Here is a 25,643-nt window from a genome sequence, read left to right as displayed (position 1 = left end):
TGCGCGTAGCCCAAACGTCTTCCCCCTCCCAGCCCTATTGTTTACAAAGTAATGAGAAAGGCCCATAACTGAAATAGTACCCAGGATGCTCCACTTATTGCTACTTGGAGAAAGCAGGTCAAGTCAAGTCAACAGTATTTCTCGAGCACTTTCAAACAGCCATCGCTGCATACAAAGTGCTGTACATGGAGTGATTTAACATGCACAATAAACAGTAAGACAAATCGGTAATAAAGGCGGTAGAAAGCACCAAACAGTAAAACCAAGAACAAATCTAAGTCATGCTGAGTCGAATGCCAAAGAATACAAGTGAGTTTTGAGGACAGGAGTGGCCTTAATGAGAAGGCGAAGGTCATATGACTCAATGATGGATGGTCTCATGGTTCAACCCCCCTAGCCCCAGACCTGTGTGTGTGCGCGTGTGTGTGTGTGTTTGAAGATGGAGGAGCTTCCAGAAGGTACAGCCGTAGCAGATGTGCATGCATTGTGTTATGCTAATCTACTGTATATTAGCATTGTGTTGTGCTAATTTGCGACTCCATTCGTTTGTATTCATGAGCACCCTGCTAATCAGCGCGCTTGCTCTCACTTGATTATTTACTTGTTTCATTCTCCCTCTTCTTCTTCTTCACTTCCTGCCATTCTTTGTCTCTCTTGTCCTCTTTGTTTTCACAAGGAGCGTGCGCATGTGTGCCTGTCTATGCGTGTGTGGAGAGCATTCCTGAGCATTCACACAAAAGGCAGCGCTCCATTAATCTGACAGACTGTTGGGGGTTTAGCACGCACGCACGTATGCGCACACAACACACACACACACACACATACATGGGGGGATGAAGGAGTGAGTGAAGAAGAAATATTCCGCAGGTCAGGACTCGCTAGAATAGATGATGACTATTGCTTTGTGGAAACAATGGAAAAAGTCTGCGCATGTCTCTGTATGTGTGTGTGTGTGTGTGTGTGTGTGTGTGAGAGAGAGAGAGAGAGAGAGAGAGAGAGAGAGAGATTTTGAATGAACGTTGTAGCTGTGTTACCCTGGCAACACCAGGATGTTGCCCTTGGTTGACCTTGGCTGCGGAATGTGTGTGCTTTGTGTGAGAGTCAAAGGTCACACTCAGAACCTGTGAGACCATCACCTATCGGGTCAGGGTCAAAGGTCATCACACAAAAGACTAAGCACTCTGTGGATTAAAGCGTCTTTGAAAATCTCACACACACACACACGTGCGCACACAAACAGATGTAATTTTCGAATTCCGCAGCCCAAAACCGCACCAAAAGTTTTAAAATATTTTTTTTCGTTTTTTGGCCCAGTGTAATAACAAAACTGAAAATTAAGATCGAAACAGGCTTCCGAATATATTTCCTGCGAGCGCTGAGGTTATGTTATTCCCTGGCTCGTTTGTTGTCTACTAATGCTGCTAAAAACAGGTTAGCGGCTAAAGTAAGCGTCCCCCCTTGGCCCCCCATCTCCTGTAGCAGCCATGTTGGGTCAGAGCGATCAGTCGAGTGTAACCAGAGAAACGGAATGCACCCCAAAGCTCCAAACGCTTGAAGCAGTGTCCCCATCCTCCATTTTGTGCGTTTCTATTTATAGCCCGTCTATCGCCGGCCAGGCGACTGATGAAGGGACGGACAGACGGACAGACAGCTGATAAGTGTAAAAATAAACAGGTAAGGGGGAGGGGGAGGGGAGGGACCAGGGGTGGTCTCCGTCATGACAACAGAAGACAAAAGTAGAAATCAGTGTGTGCGTGTGTGTGTGTGTGTGTTTTTGCGTGAGGCTGTGATTGTGAGAGTTGCGTCCGCCAGGCTGGGAGCCGTTTACGATGTCAGCTCGTTTCTTTGATGCGAGCAGAAGAACAGATGGTGGGCGGAGCTTTTGGGGTGGGGGGCACCGGGTGTCGGGGGGTCAATAAAGAAGACCCGAGGGTCGGGACACGGAAGAAAAGGATGCGACGGAATGCGAGAAAGAGCGAAAGCAAAAAAAAAAAAGTGCGCTTGTTTTACTTGAAGCGGACGTTTGTCCGCTTTGGTCCGAGGAGGCGGAACTTTCTTGGATGTCTTCCTTTGCCGTGACGTAAAGTTTACTGCTAATCAAAATCAATTGGATTCTTGGTCACCCACAAAGAGTGGAGCATTCCAATCCGCCCTCACGCGGGGGCCGTCAGGCCCCACCCACCTGCGGGCATGCTGCCGCATGCTTGTTGCCACCCGAGCGTTCTCCAAAGTCTGTCGGCTGACGTCGCGTCTTCTTTTTCGTCTTCTTCCACTGCGGGATGAATCGGAGGGACTCTTAAAGTCCCTGCGCAGTCCAACGGAAATGTCTTGTAAAGAACAAGAGTGTTGTCAACAAGCCTGCCAAAAGTTGAGTGGAAAAAAAATGTGAACATCTATAAAACAAGGCTTGAAAAAACAAGCCGTTGTCTCGGCTCTCAAACACTGTGGATGTGTGTCTGCTGTTTGCGCTGAAACCACACCCTGCTCAACTATCAAATGTCAATCAAATAGCACTCCTACAACCTAAAAAAAATTGATGTTCCTTTGCCACGCATCTTTCCTATGTTTCGCATCGCTGCATTTTTAAGCATAATTGAGCCTTTGTACAAAAATGTAGCTGCACGAAGCGTCCGGTGGCGGGACTATTTCCCAGCAGGCTCTCATGTCGCCTTAACAACGAGGCACTCGCTCAAAAGCGGTAAGTGAAAGTTCAGACTGATTGTCCAAATAAGACCGCTTGCTATTGCCTCTCTTGCTCTCTCACTTTGTGACATGCGCACACTCACGGCCTACAACGAAGTGCTCTAAAGCAGCAATGCCGGCAGACTAGCCGATGGAGGTTGAATTTCCGGGGCATTTTTTTTTTTTACGTTCTATGTGTGCCTCACTATTACATCTACTCTCAGCGATTGACATGCAAATTGCGAAATTCCCTTTCGCAGCTTTTTAAGATCCAACAAGGCGCTTTGTCGTCCGTCTTGAGCAAACCAACGCAGCGCGCTCGTTGGAACGACTGTTTCTTACGACGAATGGCTTTGCCATTAGCGAGCGCAAGTAGTAGCACAAAACTGGACTAGTTGACAACTGCATGCTACTCGTACTGCTAAGATTTTATTGCAATTGCAAGCTTCACAAGTGGAATTTTGATGTTGATCAAGTCTGAGAAGCCTTGCTTTTTAAAAAGCAAGATTCTGCTGTTAGCCCGGACAAAAGATGTTTGCTTTTTCAAACATTTCACAAGCAAACGGCTTAACCCGCGCAGATAATCGATACCCCGTTGCGTCACTTGCCGCTAGCGGAGTACCTTCAGGTGACCTCGTTCTTTGTCATCCTTTTGTCGTTTAACATTCCTCTTCAAGTCGACACCTGAAAAGATTCCGAGCAGGCATGTTGGATGTCGCGTTCTTCTGACCTGCCGGCCCAGGGGTGTTTTTCAGGAGTCAGAGCCCTCCACCCAACGCCCACAAGGCCTAAAAGGCAGGACAGCGCTGGGACGGATGCATTCTGGTGTCCGTAGCAACTGCACACTTCTCTTAAATGATAAACTTACAGTGGCACACTGTGAGTGCCGCAACTTTGCAGGTTTTACATTTCTGCACTGTTTGTCGATCTGTCTTGTGAATTTTTAGTCTAGTGAGCTGTGTGCGCGCACACACACACACCCGTGCGCGCGCGCACTCACACAATGTGCTAACACGGTCATTCAAAATCAATGAAAAAGGAGGGCGGAAGATGACGTCATCGCGTAGTCACGCACGCAGGCATGCAGCGTCGAAATCATGACGTGGAAGAAGAGTGGGGGAAAAAAATGAGAGGAGCGAACAAGGAAAGGAGAGTGAGGAAAGGGTGAAGTGGGGAAGCGGGTGGAAAGTAAGGGGGAGCCCCCTCGCGGTGGCCCCTCCCTCGTCGCCACTATCCCCGCCCCTGCATGTATTGCTCCATTGTGGAGCTCGGCCGGCCGACATTCGCGAACGCGCGTTGCCGCCAGGAAGCTCCGAAGACCGACCGGACCGCCGAAGGTTCGCTCCCGACGCCGCCGACCTGAAGCGACGCCACGGAGCCACGACTGCGCTCGTGATCTTCTTCTTCTTGTCCTTCTTCGCCCGGAGAGCGCAAGAGGAAAACAGCGACAACGTTCACGGCGGTCAGTGTCGACGTGCGCGTTGTCTGAGCGCGTGTGCTCGCGCGCGCGCGCGCGTCTCACCGCTGGAAGGGAGAGTGCTCGTGCACGTACTCGCCGCCGTTCACTAAAGACAGACGACATTTAGCCGGGAAGCCTCCTTTCATACCGGCCTGTGCGCGTACATGATAGACTCGCTATCGTGCGCGCGCGCCTTGTACACTATCGTGTGTGTGTGTGGGCGCGCGTGCGCGTGTATTTGGTCGCCAGATGAACAGGTGCACCGAGGGAACATGCGTGCTTCCGTGCGCGTGCGCGGGGTTATTTTTGTCCGGCTGAAGGGCGGCAGGGGTCCCAATCTAACTTGATGTGTGACCTCATTACATGCACACGCGCGCGCGAACGTCTCGTCAGAAGGCGTGTGATCGTTCACACGCACGCGCACTGGGTGTGAGGATGAGGACGGGTCAACACAGCTGAGCACACCGCCGCCGTGCGCGTGTTGACTGTTCAACTTTTGACGCACCTGAACAATCGCTCGTTCATGTCACGAATTGGCTCTTAAACGTCATCACGGCTTCCACATTTTATTTGTTTATTTTTAGTCGGGGAGAAAAGGGAATCTTGGCTTATAAGGTATAAACTTGGATGAGGGAAATGTGTGAATGTGCGACCGTGAGGCAAATGTGTTTACATGAAATCTGGGTGAGCACTAGCAGATTCGACAGAAGCTGCCAGTGCTCCAGACTACTAACTTTTTTCTTTTTTTTTTTTGTTGGTCATTCGGAATACAGTGGCCTCTAACATTAAATTTTAGTGTAGCAATTTGAGAATTCAAGAGCAGACACTGTAACTCCACTTGTGTAAACGTTCAGGAATGTTTCCATTCAGTTTTACTGTATTACTGTTAGGGGCAACCTGGAGCCCTGCCAGCTGTCGGAAGCCAAAAGACGCTGCCGCTTGCTGAGCTGAACTCTTCCGTGGTTAGCCTTGTTGCCTTTGTGACTTTGGGGCAATGTTTTAACAAGACATTTAACAATGTTTTAACAAGAAATGCTTGTTACTGTGCGGCCCCAGAGCTTTTTGTCAAGTGGGTTTTTGGCTAGCTTGCGTTAGCGCTTTGGTGGCGCGACGCGAGGAATTCTGCCGGCCTCTGGCCAGACTCTTAGAATGTTCCCCTGGTGTCCCCAGCAACTGTTGAAGGTCACTCCTCCTGTGGAATGTTGAACTCTCGCTGCTAAATGCTAACATGCTAAGTGGCATCTTGAACACAAGCAACGGTTTTGTGTCCGTCGTCGACATCCAGACATGTTGAGTGCTGCTAATAGACGAGCTGAAAATATCAGCACCCAAAGAAAAGGGCAGACCTTTTGTGTCTTTCTGAGGATGCTTTGTTCAGACTTGTTTTAGTGTTGGTCAAGTCATGTTTGACATGTCTACCAAATTGTTTGTTGCTAAGTCAAACTAGCTTCAGGGGCTAAATGAAAAAAAAAAAAAAGAAAACAACAAACCCAAAAAAGCCTTGGCCAAAATTAGCCTAAAATGGGCACATTAAAAAACAACCAAACAAAATGGAAGCCGTTCTGTTTCTTTGCAGGCTTTTTTTGTGGATGAACTCATGAACAGACATGTCAACCAAATTCTATATTGTAAAGCCACTGGCTTCAGGAGCTAAATTAAAGGGGGGAAAAAAACCCAAACAATCGCTGGGGTGCTAACAGGGGGCATCAAACCTTGATGCTATTCCGCTTGAAACTAAAATGGCCGACCTGCTGTGTCTTTTGGTTCATGGCTTCTTGAGGCTTTTTTTTTTGTGGGTCGACTCATGCTCGACACATCAACCAAAGTTGCTTCGTTAAATTGGCTTCAGAAAAGTAATTATCCGAGCCACTTGAAGGGACTTTTGCATTTGCATTCATTTCATGTCCGTTTAACAAAAAAAAACACCACATTGCTTTAAGTCAGAGCATTAAATTTTGTCCACATTACAAAGCATTACGGCTCCCCGAAGAAAAGAGCTGGCGTCCGCAAGGAGGGGTGATTCGGTGGCATTCCCCCACCCCGCAAAGTATTGAGCTGGGCAGTGTTCAGGCTGCCGAGGAATTTTTTTTCTTCCTGCCCGCAAACATCCCAGCGTGCTGCCCCGGTACCCATGGCGACCGCACACAAGTCAAAGTGTGTCTGCGTGTGTTTGCGCGTGCGTCCGCGCTCGTGCGCGGGTGTTGACGGGCAGCAAACAAGGGGCAGCAGCAAGTGTCGGACGTTGACGTGTCAAAAGTAACATTCAACATCAGTAGCTCTACGTACGCACGCCTGTGTGTCAATGGACGACCCAAACACGCACACTCGCAAGTTGGAACAAGCACCGCTTTCCTTCAAGCGGTCATGTGACCTGAGCTTGGGATCATGTGACCAAAGCGGAAAGAAGGCCGGAATGATGTTTGTCTCTAAAAGGGGCATGTTGCTCACAACCTGCTGTTATGGAGCATGTGTGCTCACGTGGAGGTGAAGGATTTGAGAATGTCAGGGTGCCTTGATTGATAGATCCTGCCCACACACACACACACACACACACACACACACACACACACACACACACGCACACAGCCACCCACAGCTGCCAGCATGCGTCATGTCAAGTCCTTACTGGTGGTCTGAAATGCGGACAAGTGTCTTTGTCATGTGTTAGGCCAGCAGGGGTGGGATTCGACACACACACACACACACACACACACGCACACATGTCTCTCTCTCTCTCCCGCGCACGCATTCACATTGCAGCCACCGGTTTGTTCTGACATTCTTCCAGTAGGGGGCATTATGACGTACACACATGTGGAATGCAGGTTCAACTGTGTGTGTGAAGAAGAAGAGTTGTGTGTGTGTGTGTGTTTGGCCCTGTCCAAGCACTCGCACTTGCACCCTGGAGGTGCGACTGTGTCGGGTGTCCCAATTCTCCAAAGTGCTCCGTTGCCCGGCCCCTTTAGCGCCCTCGTTCCATACTTGGGCATGAGCACGCCATCCATGGCCCCTCAGCCGATGCATATTACTCACAATTCATTGCGGCTTTGACCAAAATAGCGACACAATGGCAACATCCAGCCAATTAAAAAAAAAAAGTAGTTTCAATCTGAGGTGTTGAATTATTACATATTTTGTCACTAGTACGTGTGTAATTTCAATCGAAGATGTAAGTTCACCTATGCGCATACGAAAAATGCAGAATTGGGACAATTTAGCGACTTATATCTTGTAACCCGCACTGTGCACTTCCACTATGTGTGCACTTGATTGAGGAGCGTAGGGTGCCCCGAGGGTATTTGCACAGGGCCGTAGTAGTGTTTCAAGTTTGTAAGGGGGCGTGGCCTTCCTGCATGCAGCGAGCATGATGGGATAGGAAGTTGTTTGGGCAAAGAAAAGAAAAAGGCAAGTAACAGAAAAAACAAACATCTTGCTGTGGTTCCTTGGAAAAGTCCACACGAGGTTGTTGGGGTCATCTTTTTCAAGCCTCCGTGAACTTCCCAAAGTTGTTTTTGCAAGGAGTGTCATGGGGGGGGGCGCTAGGGGTGGACTTGGGGTTGTTGTTGGAGGGGGCAAACTCCATGGCTTCTGGCTGCGTTGCCACGGTGACCAGATGGGCTTCATTGCACCAGCAAAAGCGGACCTCGTTCATCATCTTCCTCCTCCCCATCATTGTGATTTTAATCATGTCAGCATCATCGTCTTCATCGTGCAAAGCTTCGTTCAGCGTTACTGGCTGAAGCGGTGCCTTGAGATATGAAGTGAATGAGCTTCCTGACCGCGCTCATTAGTCAAAACACACCCGATTGCAGCTTGTATCTCAAAGGGCCACGGTATCATGTTGGCTAGCATGTTTATTAGCATGTTGGTCACCATGCTAATTGCTAGTGTGCTTATTTTGGGCTCGTGCGACGAAAGCAAACGAGCCAGTGTGGCGTGAAACATTGCTAGCCGAGTCGAAGGCGTCACTGATCTCCTTGGTAAAGTTTGGAACGCGACAACAAAGAAAAACCTTGTGTCATGATTGACAGGGGAGATCTTTTTTGTCCATGCTGTGATTGTGTTTGCCGGAAATTCCTGTGGCAAAAATCTCTTTTGTGTCCGGCGGACTTCTGCGTCCATGAAGAAGAAAGCATCAGCGGGGTGTCTGCCGCACCCCAAAAACCTAACAAAAGCTCACACCTTGTTCTCCATGACCAGTGGGGGCCGGAGTTAGAGAGTTGTATGAATAACAACCCACGCACACACACACACACATGCAGTAGTGAATGAATGGGTTCTTAATTGTTTCACAGCATCAAATGAAGTGTTGTAATCAGATTACTTCTTAACAATTCATCGACTTCCGAGCTTTTCTTTTCTTTTTTTGCTGTACAAAATGTGAAAAAGGACGTTGTGGAAGGAATGTGGAGAAGGGGCAGAGCCGAGGCGGATTAGCTAACAAAGACGAGCACTCAAAAGGCTCGGACCGCTCAATGCGGCCTTTTGCTTCTGTGCGAGTGATGTCGTGGGGGCTTTGTTTGGGTTTGTTTGTGCGTGCGGGTGTGGAATTTTGCCTGCGAGTTTGTGACAAGGGGTGTGTGTGTGTGCGTGTGTGTAAACGTCATCTCATCTCACTTGTCCTGCCATCCTCTCAGGTTATGGGCATCGCCCATCATGATTTCCTGCTGAATAAAAAGAAGTGACGCCGACAAGCGGCGGGGCAGAAGAGGAGGAGCCAGTCAAGCAGTTTGCTGTGGGGTGTAAGCCCCTCCCCCTGCGTGAGGAGTATGCTTTCCCTGGGCGGAGTTGGGATGTGGGCGGGGCTGGCAGCCCTGCTTGCTACGGCAACGTGCGGCGCGTACGCGGAGGCGGACCCAGGTGCAGCGCCCAACCAACTGGAGGCGTCCATGAGCTCGTCGCTCCTGAGGGACTTCCGGGAAGTGTCCCGTGACGCTGGCGCAGCCACCGCCCACCGCAATTTCCCCGACGCCTGGGCGCCCGTGGGGCGGGTCTTCGGATTTCGATTACCGGGGCGAACGGACGAGCGTCTTCTGGAGGTCAGCCGCCGCTTTGCTCGTTTCCAAAAAAGCAGATTCAAAGCAGCGACGCCTTCTTCGGAATGACCATTATTCTGCCAAAAATGTACTTGTGGAGCAAGAGTAACCTTGCTTGGAATGAGATTCCAATTCCAAAGCTAACTGCGGAAATAAAGTAGTGGTACACACTGCTCAAAAGCAGCATTACCTTTTAGGTAACCCCGATTTGAAAAGTAATTGTACTCGGATACACCATCTTCCAAAAGTAACTTGCTTTGTAAAGTGCCTGTATTGCAAAAGTAACCGGCGAAGCAAATGCATTCCAAAAATAACTTCATGAATTCAATTATTTTGCACATACTAAATATACTTTGGGGTTGCCATATTACAAAGGTACCCTTGAGTGAAGACACTACACTCCAAAAGTAGCTTCACTCATTAAGTTTCCATTTTCCAAAATTTCAAAATGAAAGTGGTCAATTCTAAAAGTAACTTTACTCATTAAGTAGCCCATATTTCAAATGTAACTTTACCTATTGAGTAACTGTATTCCTATAGTAACTTTGCTGGTGAAGTAAAAGTGATGAATCAAATTACTGTACTTCAATAGTAACTGTACTCATGATTGACTATATTTGAAAAGTAACTTGACTCACAGTAACTGCATTCCAATCTTAAGTTGGCTTGTGAAGTAAATGCATTCCAAAAATAATTTAATGAAATGGTTGTATTTTGTAAAAAAAAAAAAAACCATTAAGTACCTATTTTTATATAATATCAAGCTACATCCTCATCCATTGTAGATGATTACGCTTTTATCATAACTTGCCACTGGTGGTCATCAGGAAGCAAATCTGTGATTGGCTGGCACCCAGCGTGTCCCAAAAGCGGTTGCTAGGCAACGGGGGTCCGCACATCATCGGGCGCCTTGTCTTACCTCGACGGCGTTTGGCGGTCGGAATGGCTCGCCGCAAACCATGTGACCATCTGAGCGAGCCCGCACGTGCGCGCGCATGCGAGTGTGTGAGTGTGTCTTTAAAAGCTCCCGGCCAGCAATGACCATAATTACATAGCAAGTGCGCTGACTCATGCGCTGTGTGTGTGTGTGTGTGTGTGTGTGTGTGTGTGTGTGTGTGTGTGTGTTTGGGCCCTCCCTGTAATAATATGCACACATACTAGTGGAGCCCTCAAAATCAGCAAGCACAAACTGGAAGGGAGGATGAAGATGGATAGAGCACCTCCCTCTTGATTGACAACTCATATCCTTCAATACCATGTGATGATGTCATCACTTTCTGGTGTTTTATGTCCGATTGGCAACGTTCAACGTGTACACACATGCGCTCTTTCTCTCTCTGTCTCTCTCTCACACACACACACACACACACAAACACACACACACAACTTCCTGTTTGACTGTTTTAGTGAGGTCCGGGTAACTCCAGATAAGGAGTGAGGACCACCCTTTCTGATAAGTTTAGAGAGGAACTAGTCTTAGATTTGTACACAAGATGTCACCCAAACTGCTTAAACATTCTTTGACATTTTCCACTGTCGGCAGTGTACTAGGCCAGGAATCCCCCCAACAGCCCCCCAACTCTACCCACTTCCATCCGCATATCTCTATTTTTATCTCTCTCTTCCTTCCTTCTTTTCATTCTTCAACACTTCAACAGTCTGTGTGTGTGTGCGTGTGTGTGTGTGCTTAATTTAATTGCGTGAATGGATAATATTAATAATGCTAATAAAGTGCTTATCCTTTTCAGATCTGCGAATCTGGGAAGGATGTCCTTCCGTCTTGGCTGTACTGGGACGCACCACGCAGAACACTGCAAGGATTGCCACTGGATGAGGACAAAGGTGTCTACTACATATCGGTTGGCGTCGCCAACAACTCGCATTCGTCCGGGTCTTCCTCAGAGGTCCTCTCCATCGAGGTCCGCCCCGACGATCCCTCCGAGGCGGAGTCTCATCAAACGGCCACGAGTCAGGGAGGCGCTGACGGTGAGCCGTCAGCGTGGTCGTGCGGCCCGGAGGAATCGGTCACTGTGTTGACGGTCATCCTGGATGCCGACTTGACCAAGATGACCTCCCGCCAGAGGGTGGCGCTGCTGGACAACATGAGGAGCTTCTCAGGGGTGGAGCTCCCCTTCATGAGAGTTGTCCCAGTCGTGAACAACAGACTCTTCGATATGTCCGCCTTCATGGCTGGACCTGGAAATGCTAAGAAGGTCAGTTTGATTCCGAGGTTTGATTCCCACGTTTGGTCCAGCAGTCATTTTATAACGCTCTTGGAATTCTTGAGCGAGTATAGCGGCTACATTTTCGTGGGTACGTAGATAGCTCAATTAAGACATGGATGAGACAGTTGGAAGTAGCAAACTGAGCCCCTTCACCATTTCTTCCACAATCCCAGGTCCAGAATCAAGGCGGAGTGCGGTGATTATGATCAGCATTTGTTCTTCCAGGTGGTGGAGAACGGCGCCCTGCTGTCGTGGAAGCTCGGCTGCGCGCTGGACCAGAGCAGCATGCCGGACCTGTCCGACGTCGAGGGTCCTGCTAAGGGAGGCGTCATGTCGGCCAAACTGGGGTACCCCGTGGTGGGCTGGCACGTGGCCAACAAAAAGCCGCACGTGGCCAAGCGTGTTCGTCGCCAATTGAACAACACGCCCACGCCGGTCCTAACGTCGCTCCCGCCGTCATCTGTGGCGGAACCGCCCGTCCGGATCGTCCCGACGCTATCGTCTCCGTCCATCGAAGCACCCGCCCAAAGCTCAGCGCCGCCCGTGCGCGGTCCCGTCCCACTGCCGGGTAAACCCACCATTCGAGTCCGCGACTCGGTCGCCCACACGCCCACCCCGGAGCCTCCTCAACCCACCAAGGTGATGGAGACCACGAGCACCATCCCCATCGAGCCGACCGCAACCCGGCCTATCTTCGTGGAAGCCACCGCCACGCCGCCCGCCCCCGCACCCACACGCAAACCCACCAAGAAGCCCAGAAGGCCCAAAACCACGGCGGCGCCTCGCGAGCCGACGACAACCACGGCCAAGCCATCTCGACGCACGACACCTTCGCCGGGGCCTCTTCCGGATCCGTACAATGAAAAACCGGTTTTGCGTAACCCCATCGACCAAGTGAACGCTCTGGTGGGAACGTACTTTGAGGTAAAGATCCCTTTGGACACTTTCTTTGACAAAGAAGATGGAACCACCGACAAGCTGCGGCTGAGCTTAAGGAAGAACGTCAACGAAGTGGTGGAAGATGGTTCCTGGATCCAGTTCAACAGGTACTTCGGTCTTACTTTTATTATTGAAGTATTTTTGGAAAGAGATGCGAGGATACAGCTCATCAGAATAAAATAAAGAGTATGATCTTCTAAATTTTGTTCCGATACAAACTCGTTTTTGTTGTGGGTCACATTCTCGTAACGGTTTCCCTCAGAGGGCTGTTATGAATTTTGGGAACCCATATAAATATTGGATCCACTCCACATATATTACATGCACGGCGCACAATAAATTGAACGAATAAGTAGTTTTACAATCAGAAGTCAAGAATAATGACTGTTATTGTGGATTACATATGACAGTTTGAAATTTTGGTTCCGACTTTAGCAAGCATCATGGAACTTGACACGCTTCATTTGCTTTCGCGGGCCACACAAAACGGTGTGGCGGGCCAGATCTGGCCCCCGGGCCTTGACTTTGACAACATGCTGTGAGGTGAATGAGCGACATGAAAGGGAGACGCCCAACTCTAATCGAGATGTCATCTCCCTTTTGTCTGTGTTCCTCCGGACAGCACCAGCCAGCTACTTTACGGCCTCCCTGACGCGCATCACGCCGGCAAGCACGAGTACTTCGTGCAGGCCACCGACAAAGGAGGCCTCAACGCCATTGATGCCATCGAGGTTCGCGTGGATCGCTGGCCCGCCAACGACAAAAGTCCGGTGGTGTTCACGGCGCGACTGGAGGGAGAACCACGACGGGTCACCAACGACATCCACAAGAAGATCCTCCTGGTCCGGAAGCTGGCCTCCGCCATGGGGGAGCGCAACAGCAGCACGGTGACCCTGAGGAACATCAGCAAGGGTTCCATCCTGGTGGAGTGGACCAACAGCAGCCTGCCGCACGCACCTTGCCCCAAGGAGGACATCATGAGCCTGAGCCGCATGCTGGGCGACGCCGACGGCAGGCCCACGCCCAATTTCCGCCGTGCCATGGAGCCCGATTTCCGACCCCTGGGTGTCACGGCCAAGGGCCGGGCCAGCTGCCAGGCCTTCTCTTTCATCCCGCCAGGCGAGACGGAGATTCCGCCGCCCGCCGCAGTGACCCCGGCCCTCGGGACCGGCCGGCAGAGTGCGGATGACGTCTACTTGCACACCGTCATACCCGCTGTGGTGGTGGCGGCCATATTGCTGCTGGCGGGAATCGTGGCCATGATTTGCTACCGGAAGAAGCGCAAGGGCAAACTGACCCTGGAGGACCAGGCCACCTTCATCAAGAAGGGCGTGCCCATCATCTTTGCCGACGAGCTGGACGGCTCCAAGACGCCGCCCTCCTCCGGCGCCCCGCTCATCCTGCTGGAGGAAAAGCCCCCCCTGCCGCCGCCCGAGTACCCCAACGCCGACCCGCCCGAGACGACGCCCCCCGACCGCCAACTCCTGGGCGAGTATTCGGCGCTCCGAGACGACGACCCCAACGCCCCACCCTACCAGCCGCCGCCGCCCTTCGCCGCGCCCCAGGAGGGCAAAGGCTCGCGACCCAAGAACATGACCCCGTACCGCTCGCCGCCACCCTATGTGCCGCCCTAAGAACCGCCGGCCCCACCCCATCAGGTGGCGCTCCCGCTGAGGTTCTGACGCTCGGTGCCACGGCGAGGGCAGGTACTGTGGGGAGGGGCTTACCAGGGAGGGGGCGGGGATCGGCATCTGCTAAGGACTACTGTTGTAGCCGAATGCTAAGTGACCTACGACCCCGCACACCTAACCTTGCGAGACATGTGCTCGCATTACCGGTGTTTTGCTTTTCACGTTTTTCGCCAGCGTTTTGTTTTCTGCGCGGGTGCTTTCTAACAACAAGGTACAAGGCGTGCGTGTGTATGCGCATGTGTGTGTGCAGGTGTGCGAGTATGCCCGCGTGGTTCTGTGTTTGCGTATGCGGAGCAGGTCATCACGGTAACGCATGCGCGAGCGTCCGTAATCCCAAGGTCCATTTGACATGAACCGTTTCGTCACGTTCGAATCAACGAATGTGCTTTTGTTTGCCTTCGTGTGTGAAGCAAAAATGTTGACGAAAAAAAGACAATTGTCATCACAAACGTTAACCAGCGTCATTCACGGGTGCTAGGATCATGATGAAGTTTGACTTCCGGAATATTTTTCTACTTAAGCGGTTGACAGATGAAGTCAGTAAAGTCTTCATGTTTTTCAGGACTTTTGATACAAATTTGCTTTCTTTGAGGATTGGGCGAAAAGCGCAAAGATGACGATGATTGTCTACAATCGGCGAGCGTTTTTTGGGATATTGACTCCTTTTGCTTCATTTCTCTTCCTTTAAACGTTTGAGGGACTTTTTGCAATAATGACGCTAACAAGCTTCATTTGCTTTCCACAATAAAAGTCGACTTGCTACTACAGTGCTGGCATCCGCTCCCTTTTTCCCACCATGCAACACAGACGCAGTGATTGACATCTCATGCCACGCGCATTGCAAACGCTTCAGTATTATTATTGTTCGAACGAATGTTGTCTCGCAATAACTCATCAGATATATATCAAAATGCAACAACTTATTTCGATACATCTCTGCCAGTGTTCATATTTTCTAATGATAACTTGCTACAATGTTCCTTCACTGGTGTTCCATTTTAGAACAGGCCCATGGCCTTTCATACTGTGAAATATATTGACAATCATTTGCCACTGTACGTTTGACCTTTTGGATTGGGGCGGGGGGGGGGGGGGGGCGGCATGGCTTCAAGAACATCTGATTTATTCTAGAAAGGGTGATGACAACGCTGAGTGTCATTTGCATGGAGTACTGATTTTGGAAAATCTGATAAGCATATCAAAAGCATAATTTGGAAGGCGGTTTTCATTTCTAACCACGTTTTCTCCTAAAACACGCTCGCTCGAGTGGGAAAGAAAAGGAAAGTCCCCAAGCAGAAAAACGAAGCGCTGTGAGCAGGGGCTCCGCCCACTTAGCCTCAAAGATGGTCGCCACAAAGCCATTTGCTGTTGATCGTGTCGTCGCCGCGGCGACGCCAACGCTGCCTGACCTTTGGCGGGAATGCAGACAAGAAGAATGAATGCCGCCAACGCTCGCATCGACCTTCAGGAACTCGAGTCATTTTGGGCAAAGCCACATACTTTTCCTTTCGCTAAAGTACTTCTGTCAGAGGGGGGGAGGGTTAGCATATTTTAAACGTTACATTGAGCTCCATTTTGCGCACCGCTTTTATTTTTATTAAGTTACTGTTGGTTGCGCGATTTTTGTTTTGGTGTGAACGAGTCACGTGACTCAATTTGAACCAATCGGAGGGAACCAGGCCGTCACATGACCGCAAACTAAAGTCTCTGGGTTCAAAGTGGAAACAGAGAACACTGGTGGCAGTTTGTTCGTTTTTTTGTCATTTAAATTCACAATTACTGCTCAACTTTAAGCTGAAATACTGTATCTGATCTTGGCATTCTGTCTCTTTGACGGCCATACGACAATTTAAAAAAAAGTAGTTTTCGTCCGAAATACGTAATTATTATTAGGAGTAATTATTTAAAGAAACGCTTTTCAACTTGTACGGTACTTGAGTCCATTTTTTCTCAAATAATAAAACTCTTGAGTACAATTTGTGGCTATCTGTGTCACGTTCATCATAAATGCCAGCACCGAGCTCCTCTAATCACCAGAATCACAATCGATAAACACCAAGCAATGACACCCCATAATAATCACAATCGTAGTCGTCATCTTAGCAAATTCAATACTGTACACAACCAACGTTGAGGTCCCACTGTCGTTGCACATGCGCGCGTCACGATGATCGACTGGGTAGCACGTTGGCTTCACAGTGCAGAGTTCGATTTCGGCTACGGCCTTCCTGTGAGGATGTTCTCCGATGATTGCTGGGCTCAACTCCAGCACGCCCGCGATTCTTGTGAGCATAAACCGATTGGAAAATAGATGCACGTGTAATTTTTGTCTAATGGACCTCTACTCGTGTATTGCTCATCTTCCTGTCACATGGCGCCATCTGCTGGCGAAACAATGTCATGAATCCCCTTTTTGGATATTTTAGGGTTTCCGAGAAAAGACGAACACGCGCACACACGCATTCAGACTCAATTGACCACACCCTTCAAGGGTGGGCTCCTTCCGTCTATGGCTGTTTTGTTTTTCAATTTAAAAAATGTACCCCCACTTTTCAGAATTTTCTAAATGAACATCGAATCTACCTTAAATCCTGAGATTTTATACTACTGCTACTAGAATGCTCTTTGTTCGTCTGTGAATTAGTACAACTGATGCCATGGTAATGTTAAACTATTGTATTTATATTATATTAGTTTATTAGTGGACTCTTGCGGTTATTGATTAACGTGAACTAGCATGGCTAATGTTAGCATGGTCTTTCAAAAATACCTGTGGATAAGGGTGGCCAACAATGTTGTATGTTTGTTTGGATTGCTAATGCTACATTATTTTATCTGCAGCATGTGAATTAGCAAACCATACAAATGTCACAGGTTGGTTAGCATGTGGATAAATGTGGCTCGGGCTAAAACTCACCCTTCTTTACATCCAGACTAGCATGGTGAATTTTAGGATGTAGACCAGCAAAGCGAGCATAAGTAGGTGGATTAGCATGTCAAATAATACAATGTGGTGTTTGTTGGGAGGGCAATTAGTATGGCACAAAATGGCACAGTTGTTTGTTATGGATGATGGGAAAATTTCGACTTGACAGTGTGGGTGAGCAGTTCAGAGACCGGTTGGACTAAGGGAGGGACAGACACCCGGACGATCGTGCTTAATGTTAGCATGTAGCTCATGATATAATGGTTGTGTTGTGTAGTAAAAAAAAAAAAAAAGATGCCATAAAGAGTTACCATTTTCTTTAACATGAGAACATATGTTAAAAACAAAATACATAAAAAAGAGAAATAGTCCTTTAAAAACATTACCAGGGAAACAATATTTTCACCATCTCACATTTTGACTTCCTACTTCAAATCACATTTGAAAGCAAAAAAGTATGAAACATTCAAAGATATTTTGTAGTGTTAAAAGAGACACAACACACTAACTAATTATTCATGAAGGAGGGCGGAGCTTCTTCTTTTTTTTTTTTAAAGTTGGAGCGCATCACAGTTGGGAGTCAGGACAACCCCTTGAAGTCAGTTAGTGTCATTGACCACCACCACCACCATGTGCTCCTCGTCCAGACGCGTGGCTGCCCTCTTGGCCGCCTGTAGGTACTGCACCGAGAAATCGCCCGGTGGGAAGGCATAAAGCATGGCGCCAGGGCCGCCTTCCTTTGCGCCTGGCAGGCTGACCACACCCGCGGCCTCCTTGTTGCGCAGGTAGGCCACCAGGTGACGCAAAAGGCGTACCTGGAGCCCCGCCTCAGGAGCACCAGCCTGCCGGTCCACAGGTCCCTGGAGGGCCAGCAGCACAGCGAATGCATCGGGGCGACCCGCCTTCACGCGCCGTGCCACCTCATCCAGGCGGCTCTGGTCCATGCGGAGTCGCTGAGCAATCTTTAGCGGCTCGCCATTGCGCCGCATTATGGCACTAAAGAAAGGGGCGCCGCCTTCCAGCAGGTACAGTTGGGCCGGGAAGCTGCTGTTCTTTAGTGCAAACACTCCGCGCCAACATTTAGTTAGTGACGCAGCTGCAAACTCCGACAGCGAGCCGGGGCTCAGCGGAGGTGCACCAGCAGGTATGGGGGGCGAGGCTCCTGCCTCGCTGTTGCGGTGGTGATGGGCGTCCGCCTGTTTGCTAGTGCGGTGGCGAGCAGTCGGAGACTCGGCCTCCTTGGCGTCGGGCGTGTGATCACGTGGCTCCGTGGTGGAGTCGGGCGCCCGGATGCGGGCGCGGTCAGGGCTGAGGTCGGGCGACGTCCGTGCGCGGCCACGTCCCTTCTCGCGCTCGGCTGACAGACTGCGGCTCCGCCTCCGGCCCCGCCTCTCCTCGCGGTCCTTCAGCCAGCGCTCCCTGCTGCGACTCCGGCCCCTGCTGCTCCTCCCAAAGGCATCTGCCCCCACAAGGCCCGGCCTCCTCTCCGGGCCCCGTGGAGGGCTGGGGGCGAAGTCGCGCTCCCTCTGCGAGGACGGAGACATGCGCTCCCTGACTCCACGCTCCAGGCTGCGGCGGCGGCCGAAGACGTCAGCCAGTGTGTCGTACTGGGGCAGCAGCTGCACGGGTGCGAATGGGCGGGCGGCAGTCTCTTCCACTTTAGCGAAGTCCACGCGCAGGCGGCGATCGGCCCCGCCCAGAGGGAAGCCTCTCATCTGTGTGCACGCTGCCTGCGCCGCATCCAGACTTTCGTACTGGACGTAGGCAAAACTCTCCCCCTTGACGTAGTCAATGTTGCGGATGCTCCCGAAGCGATCAAACTCGCGAGCGAGGGCAGCCAGTGAGTTAGCTGGTCCCAAGCCACCCACCCACAGGCGCGTGGTCGGGTTGGCTTTGCCATAGCCAATCTTGACGGGATGACCACCCACCAGGCGGCCTTGCATGGCCACCTTAGCGCGGTGGGCCATGTCCAGGTTCTGGAACTTGACAAAAGCGTAGGCGCCGCCCTGGCCTCGTGCCGGCCTTTTGATGACCACATCCTCGATGGCGCCGTACTTGTCGAAGCCGTGTCTCAACTCGGCCTCTGTGACCCCGCCGTCCAGGTTGCCGATGAAAAGGTTGCTTGTGGCACGCTGGTCATCTTCGGGTTTCAGATCATCAGGCGGCGGTGGCTGAGGGACTGGCGGCAGGCCATAGGGACGCCCCCTGTCATCCAGCATCCCGTAATAGTCCAGCAGGCGCTCGCGGCTCAGGCTTTCCAGGGCGTAGTGGCGTGCGCGCAGCTCACGCAGGCTGAGCGAAGGTCCTGGCGGCGACAGTGACCTCTGGCGGTAGGGTGGGTAGGAGACGTGCGTGGCATGGGCGTGCGCGCGCACGGCGGCCAGGTAGGTGACGTCGGGAGGCGTGACACTCCTCCTACGCACGTACACGGGCTCGATTTTGAGGGGCCGCTCGGCCAGGAGTAGCCGAGACGTTTTGGCGTGGCGCGCTTCTTTCGCGTCCTCCGGGTGACGGAAGTTGACATAGGCGATGCGGCCCAGTTCCGGCGTGTGTGACAGTTTGACGCTGACATCGCCGAACCTCTTGAACTCGTGGAAGAGGGCGTCCTCCAGGTCGTCATCGGGTACCTGCGGGCTTACGTTGCTGATTAGCAGTGTCTTGTAGTCCCTGGCTGGGGGCCGCAGTCCGGCCGTCGCAGCCGCCTTGTCCCGCTCCCGGCTGCGGCTCCTCCGGCGGTGTCCGCCGCGGCTGTCCGCCAGTAGCAGACCCAGCGGCGGTGGGGCGAGCTCCTCCCGGCGGCCGCTCTCTCGGTCCCTCTCCCGGAGTCGCTTGGCGGCCGCCCTGGAGGACGACGGAGGAAGAGGAGGCGAACTCTCCCTGGCTGCCTGCCGCTTCATGTCGGCGGGAAGGACGACGAGGGGGACGGATCTCTTCCAGCGGCAATAATCCTTGGTGTATTAGTCTCCAGCAGGTTTGGCTAAAGAGCCACTTCCGCCCCGCCGCGGCGGCGACGTGCGTTTGCCCCTCGACAAAGCCAAGAGAGGCTGGAAAAAGTAAACATGTCCGCCCGTCAGCGACGGGAGAGGTGCAACGACAACGCCGTCGCCATCTTGGACAATAGGAATGTGCGCCTGCAACGTTTGGAGGCGGGGGCGAACGGGAGGCGTGACGTCATCACGCAGGGCCAGACCTCGTCATACAGCCGGACAAATTTTATTCACAAAGCCAAATCTGTAAAGAGTACTACCTGCTTTACGGTTTTTTAAACTTGACATTGTTACATTAAGTCTCTCAAATTTATAGATAAAAAAGGTCAACATTTTTGACATGTACTCAAAGTTGTTTATTTGAAGTCTGTCAACAATTTTTACATACATATACTGAAATGTTAATGTGTAAACATTTTGATGTTTGAATTGGAATGTCTTGATTTTATGTACCTGTTGTTGTTTTTGTTCTCGTTTCTTGTTAAATTGACAAAATGTTATTGAAGTGCCAGGTTGAATATTTTGTCCATAAAAATAAAGTTTTAAAAAAAACATTCAATCAGACATCCTAATTTATCCAATCGAACAAATCCACAAGTTCCACTACTGTCTCTCTAAGAAACATTGAAGCTATGGTAAATATTCATTCATAAGTATTCATCTTTGTCACAAAGTAATGAAGTATGTTCCCTTATGTCTATTTCTGACCTGTGTTCTGACATTGCTGGTTATTACCTAAATTGTGACGACTGCCACAAGATGAAATGTAAAATACAAGTAATCTATTGGACTGTTCCCTTTACCATTTACTGCAAGATCATTTAATTTGTTCTTCCTGTCGCCGTCACTGGCGAAGATCGATGAACCAAGATAGATTTATTGTTGCTATTTGTCATCCAGGTCACGGAACTTGCCCAAGTGGCAAAGGTGTAATGCTATGACAACTCAGACAGCCATGTTTTTCTCCAAGAGAGCTGTACAATTATTTGAAAATCAATGAGTAACAACGTCATCACATCCAAAACATCTTATTTCTCCTATATGACACATTGCGAGTGTCTAAAAACAGGGGTCTCAGAAAAAGAAAAAAAGAAATCAAAGCACCGTTTGTGGTCGAGGAAGAAACAAGTTATCCATTTTATAATACGCTTCTCCCCATGAGGGTCGCGGGCATGCTGGAGCCTAACCCAGCCATAATTGTGCAGTAGGCGGGGGCGGGGGGCACCCTGTACTGGCTGCCAGCCAATCGAACCCACGCAGGCACGGGCAGAACATGCAAACTCCACGCAGGAAGGAAGGCCAGAGCCGGAACCGAACCCTGCACCTCTGCACTATGAGGCCGACATACTAACCAGTCAACCACTGTACCCCCCAACCAGAGGTTATGAGCGTTATAAAATCCCTTTTTCTTTCGGAAAAAGACACCAATTTATTTGAGAAGGCCGGCCGGGTACGTGTTTTGATACATGGCTTTTTCAAACCCAATTCCAATCAAGCTGGGTGTTGCGTTCACCATAAATACAGAATGCAATGATTTGCAAAGCAAGTGTATTTGCTTTGTCGCTTACATGCGGTAATTTCTCCAGATTCTCTGAACCTTTTGATTATGTCATGGACCATCGATGATGAAATCCCTAATTATTTTTTACCACATGTGCCAACTTTTTTTGGAACATGTTGTAGCCATAAAATTCCAAGTTCATGATTATTTACTAAAAAACTAAGTTTTATCCGTTTGAGCATCATATATCTCGTCTTTGTGGTGTATTAAAATATAGGTTGAATATGCTTTGCAAATCATTGTATTGTCTTTAACACAACATTAACAGAATTGGAATTACGTTTGTAATTGACTAAAAGCTGACATACGGAGGAGTAATGGCTTTTGGGAACGTTCCTTGGCACCCCTTTGCCATATGCAACTTTACACCTCTGAAAAATGGTACAAGATCATTTTCATATTTTGCGCAGCCTCGTTTGACAAGCACCGCACTGAAGTGTTTGGGAAACACGGCTTTAATACAAACACAAACATCAAGTCAGAAACAGGAAGTGATGGCAGCCCTGCGGCCGGAGAGCGGGTGGAACCAAATGTCCGCCTGTCGGCATCCTGAGTGAGTCTCATGGAAAGAAGAAACGGCACACATGCACGGCACAGCATGGCATAGCGCCCCGTGACGCAGGCGCCTGCCAGCGGGTCAGCCGCACCTCGCTGATCAGAGGTCAGTCCGTGAGCTGGCGGCGGCGGGTGCGTACTTGGGCATCAGCTCTGTGATCTTCCGGATGAAGTCGGACTTTTCGGCGCAGCCTTTGCACGACTCGCCCCACTCTTCCAAAATCTTCTTCAGATCCTTGACCTTCAGTTTCTTCAGGTCCACCGAGCTCAGGTCCACTTGTTTGTCTGCACATTCACACACAAAAAGATGTTTTACACATATTACAGACGGACACTAAAAGGACTGAAATAATGAAAGCAAGAGAGTAGTGACTTTTGTTCAAGATAAAAACTTTCCAATCAATGGCAGCTGGTCCAATTAGTAAAAATATTCTTCAGAAAAACACTTTACGATGCTTGTTGAAAGTGACTCGAAATCAAAGACCCCTTGGCTATTTCACACAAGCTCATGGCTTAGCCTTGCGTGCCGCTAGCTTGATGCTTGTGCTAATCAGCATCTTTAAGCAGCAGATTGAAATGGCGCGGCAACAACGTGTACACCAAGTAGAACAGTGCTCACATTCATATATGCTCTAGGTCAGGCATGTCCAAAGTCCGGCCCGGGGGCCAAATCCGGCCCGCGGTTGAATTTCATCCGGCCCTCGGCCCCCGTCATAAAATCAGTGCCGTCTGGCCCGCAGGTTGGGCGCAATGGAACACGTGTTGCATTGACTGCGGTCTCGTAGACTGGTGAGTGATGTTTCATAGAGTACTGCTTCCCTCTAGTGGCTAAATGAGTAATAGCATTCACTAAATGAGTAATAGCATTTAGACACTAGAGGGCATCACTCACGAGTTAACAAGACATCACTCCGTGTTTATATTGACTGATATGTCATATTTCAAATGATCCTTGCAGTTGTGGATATGTGTATTGCTTGTTCATTTCCCTGTTGTTCGAGTCAAAGGTTTTGTGACTATTGAAAAGTCATGGTGATACATTTTATGTTCCAAATCAATCAATTTGCACTCAGGAGACTTCTGTTTAAGACAAAGTCAAGTGAATAAGCAGTTGCATGTGATATACCTGTTTCAAATGAACCAAAAGAAATTCTTAAGATTGTTGAAACTAAAATAAAAATGGAAATGTGAAACAGACTGGCTTACTAAAATGTGTTGAACAATATTGTTGTTCAATGTAAAGAATGTCAGCCAAGGTCGGCCCCCCCGACATTTTACTACATAAAATCTGGCCCCCTTGGCAAAAAGTTTGGACACCCCTGCTCTAGGTATTAGTGTCGTACTGTTGAGCTCAGAGAAACATTGAGGTGAGAGGAGAGTTAATGGCAGGACGTGCCCTGCTCTAATAAAACAATTATTTTCCCCAGAAATGGAAACTAACAATCTCTTTTGAAAACCGAATTAAAACAAAGAAAAAGTCACAAGAAAAAAATTAATTAAATATAACTAGTGAAGAATGCCAAACTATCCGGAGTGTCATTTGCGCCCAGGCACGAATGGAAGTGGGGGAGAAAGTGTAAGTGGCAGTCACCGTATCGCAGTTCACAGATTTGGCTGTCTTTCTTCTTCAGCTTCTCGCAGATTTTGTCAACTGGGACGTGATAGCTGAGCGGCTTGGACACCTCGTTGATCATCTTCGTGGCGGCATCGCTGGTCGCACCAATGTAGTAGCACTGCACTCACATGCGTACGCCACACACAAAACACACAAAACGCACGTCCCCTCGTTAGAAGGCAACAGCGGCACCGGCAAGGAGGGGGTCAACATTTGTGTGGGGGCTTACAAATCGATTTTCTTTGCCTTTGGCGGCGCTGCAGCTCTTGAGGAGCGCCTTCTCCACATTGTCGCTTTTCATTTCCACTTTGTCCTCCTGAAGCGTTTTGTAGAACTTGCCCAAAAACGTCACACACACTGCAACAAAAATTTTGCTCTGTAACATTCGTCCACAAAATTGGCAAAAAATGTTGAACAAGCCCAGCTTTCACACCAAGTACGTCCATTCGCCAAATCATCATTATTTCCGTAGATATATTTTTGGCATATATCTTGACTTAGGCTTTATATGTATATGCGGTCATTTAGTACATCTTGGTAGGTCTGTTTTTCTGCCACTTCTTCGAACTTTTACCCCTTTCCTCATCTGCTGGATGAGGGAGCAAGGTGATGTTTGACGCTCAGGCGGTTTGGATTTTGCACCAACCAAAAGGGACAAGACCTGATGTGGACCGCTCCCCAGAGGCATCACTAAGGATGACTGTACATCGACTTAGCGGGCTGGGTCTTGAGAAGAACCCCTTTCTCCAAGGTGTCCATCGGCACTACTTCATCTCATTAAATGGGCTGGCATGGCTCGGCTGTTAGGGTGGTCGGCTACCAACCCGAAGGTGTGCTCAGTTGTCAACAACCCTTGTGACCATGACCAAGTGTCCTTGAGAAAGATACTGATCCCCTCCCATTTGCTCCTGATGCTGCGTCGTCATGTCAAATGAGGAGACAGTGTTCAAGAGCGTTGAGAACCTCAATTTGAAAGTGTAATAGAAGTGAAAGTTCAGTTAACCATGAAATGGACTCCCATGTCACTTTAGCCAGAACAGTATTTGCATCATACCATGTCGTAAATGAATGGTGCCTGCTCAGCATCCAAAAAGGGGGTCCCCTGCACCTATGCGTGCTCCTTCTCAGAGATCCTTCTTGTTGAGTCTAAATGAGTGTCTGCGTTTTACCTTGCAGAATGGGGGGGGGGGGGGTGCTGAGCTCAGGGGGTGTCGCCCGACACATCACTTTACTTCAAGGGAGTTTGCCGTGAGTTTTCCAAAATATAATCATGTGCCGTGATTTAAGAGAGGTTACGCAACAAAGGACAATTTGATTGTATGCGAGTTATGCTCATCATTTAAAACGCCGCACAAACTGAAGGAAACACAACGCTTACACTTAACACTTTCAATTCGCAATTAAATTATGACATTGGTATGTTCCTCTTCATTATCCAAACGAGCATGGCTGATTTGATTCAGATTTCCAGGAGTTATTTGGACTTTTTGGATTGGAGTCGCCTGAGCAAACGTTAGCCGGCCGCCAGGCTCCAGCTTACCTTCGCATTCTCCTTCCTTGAGCGCCTCGCTGGACGCCAGCACCGCCGCGAGCAGCACAGCCGCCGACACGCCGCCAGAAATCAACATTTGAGCTTCTCTAGCGTGCGAATCAAAAATGTCAATTTCACGCTCGCCGCCCCAGAACCAACTTGAGTCTTTGCCTAGTTTGTCTAGCCTGACTTAGCTTAGCGTAAGACTCGTTGTCACTCGCTGCCGCCGGTAACTAACACGCGAGTTAGGCGAACGTCAAGTACAGTCTCGGCTTGTCATTGGTTGACAGCAGCGACACTCAACGATTCCCTCCCCGCGCTTTGCCCTGATTGGACGAAGACCAGACGGCCCGGGTACAACGTCCAGTTGGCGCCATGTGATTGGACCAGCACACTGTACAGATGGAAACGAGTGACACGCTTGCTCGAAGTGTTT

The 25,643-nt window shown here is 49.7% G+C and overlaps 4 protein-coding genes across 4 annotated transcripts in view; 1 reads left to right on the top strand and 3 right to left on the bottom strand.

The window, feature by feature from the left end:
• tsen2 (TSEN2 tRNA splicing endonuclease subunit) overlaps positions 1-25,643 on the bottom strand; it is a 122,338-nt gene that overhangs the window by 92,920 nt on the left and 3,775 nt on the right. The gene's annotated exons all lie outside the window — the stretch shown is intronic.
• dag1 (dystroglycan 1) lies at positions 3,828-14,799 on the top strand. The gene is made up of 5 exons (XM_052076068.1): positions 3,828-4,144; positions 8,779-9,180; positions 10,926-11,390; positions 11,628-12,448; positions 12,964-14,799. Exons 2-5 carry the CDS (start codon positions 8,911-8,913, stop codon positions 13,973-13,975), a joined length of 2,568 nt encoding a protein of 855 aa, XP_051932028.1. The 5' UTR covers positions 3,828-4,144; positions 8,779-8,910; the 3' UTR covers positions 13,976-14,799.
• Positions 17,261-20,005, bottom strand: rbm15b (RNA binding motif protein 15B). Its single transcript, XM_052076069.1, has one exon. It carries the CDS (start codon positions 19,853-19,855, stop codon positions 17,558-17,560), a length of 2,298 nt encoding a protein of 765 aa, XP_051932029.1. The 5' UTR covers positions 19,856-20,005; the 3' UTR covers positions 17,261-17,557.
• On the bottom strand, positions 21,944-25,461 carry manf (mesencephalic astrocyte-derived neurotrophic factor). The gene is made up of 4 exons (XM_052076147.1): positions 25,217-25,461; positions 23,906-24,033; positions 23,653-23,794; positions 21,944-22,346 (listed from the first exon to the last, which is right to left on the bottom strand). Exons 1-4 carry the CDS (start codon positions 25,302-25,304, stop codon positions 22,162-22,164), a joined length of 543 nt encoding a protein of 180 aa, XP_051932107.1. The 5' UTR covers positions 25,305-25,461; the 3' UTR covers positions 21,944-22,161.

This window comes from Hippocampus zosterae, chromosome 9, assembly GCF_025434085.1.
Source record: "Hippocampus zosterae strain Florida chromosome 9, ASM2543408v3, whole genome shotgun sequence".
Classification (NCBI taxonomy): Eukaryota; Metazoa; Chordata; class Actinopteri; order Syngnathiformes; family Syngnathidae; genus Hippocampus; species Hippocampus zosterae.
Note: the sequence above shows the minus strand (reverse complement) of the source record. Positions and strands in the feature narration are given on the sequence as shown.

What these genes read in the sequence shown, in the direction of transcription:
- dag1 (XM_052076068.1), top strand. Translation starts at nt 8,911, where the DNA reads ATGCTTTCCCTGGGCGGAGTTGGGATGTGGGCGGGGCTGGCAGCCCTG. An exon ending in CGGACGAGCGTCTTCTGGAG is followed by an intron (nt 9,181 to 10,925) that starts GTCAGCCGCCGC and finishes TATCCTTTTCAG; the next exon opens with ATCTGCGAATCTGGGAAGGA. An exon ending in TCCTGGATCCAGTTCAACAG is followed by an intron (nt 12,449 to 12,963) that starts GTACTTCGGTCT and finishes TCCTCCGGACAG; the next exon opens with CACCAGCCAGCTACTTTACG.
- rbm15b (XM_052076069.1), bottom strand. Translation starts at nt 19,855, where the DNA reads ATGAAGCGGCAGGCAGCCAGGGAGAGTTCGCCTCCTCTTCCTCCGTCG.
- manf (XM_052076147.1), bottom strand. Translation starts at nt 25,304, where the DNA reads ATGTTGATTTCTGGCGGCGTGTCGGCGGCTGTGCTGCTCGCGGCGGTG. An exon ending in CAAGGAAGGAGAATGCGAAG is followed by an intron (nt 24,034 to 25,216) that starts GTAAGCTGGAGC and finishes TTTTTGTTGCAG; the next exon opens with TGTGTGTGACGTTTTTGGGC. An exon ending in AATCTGTGAACTGCGATACG is followed by an intron (nt 22,347 to 23,652) that starts GTGACTGCCACT and finishes GTGAATGTGCAG; the next exon opens with ACAAACAAGTGGACCTGAGC.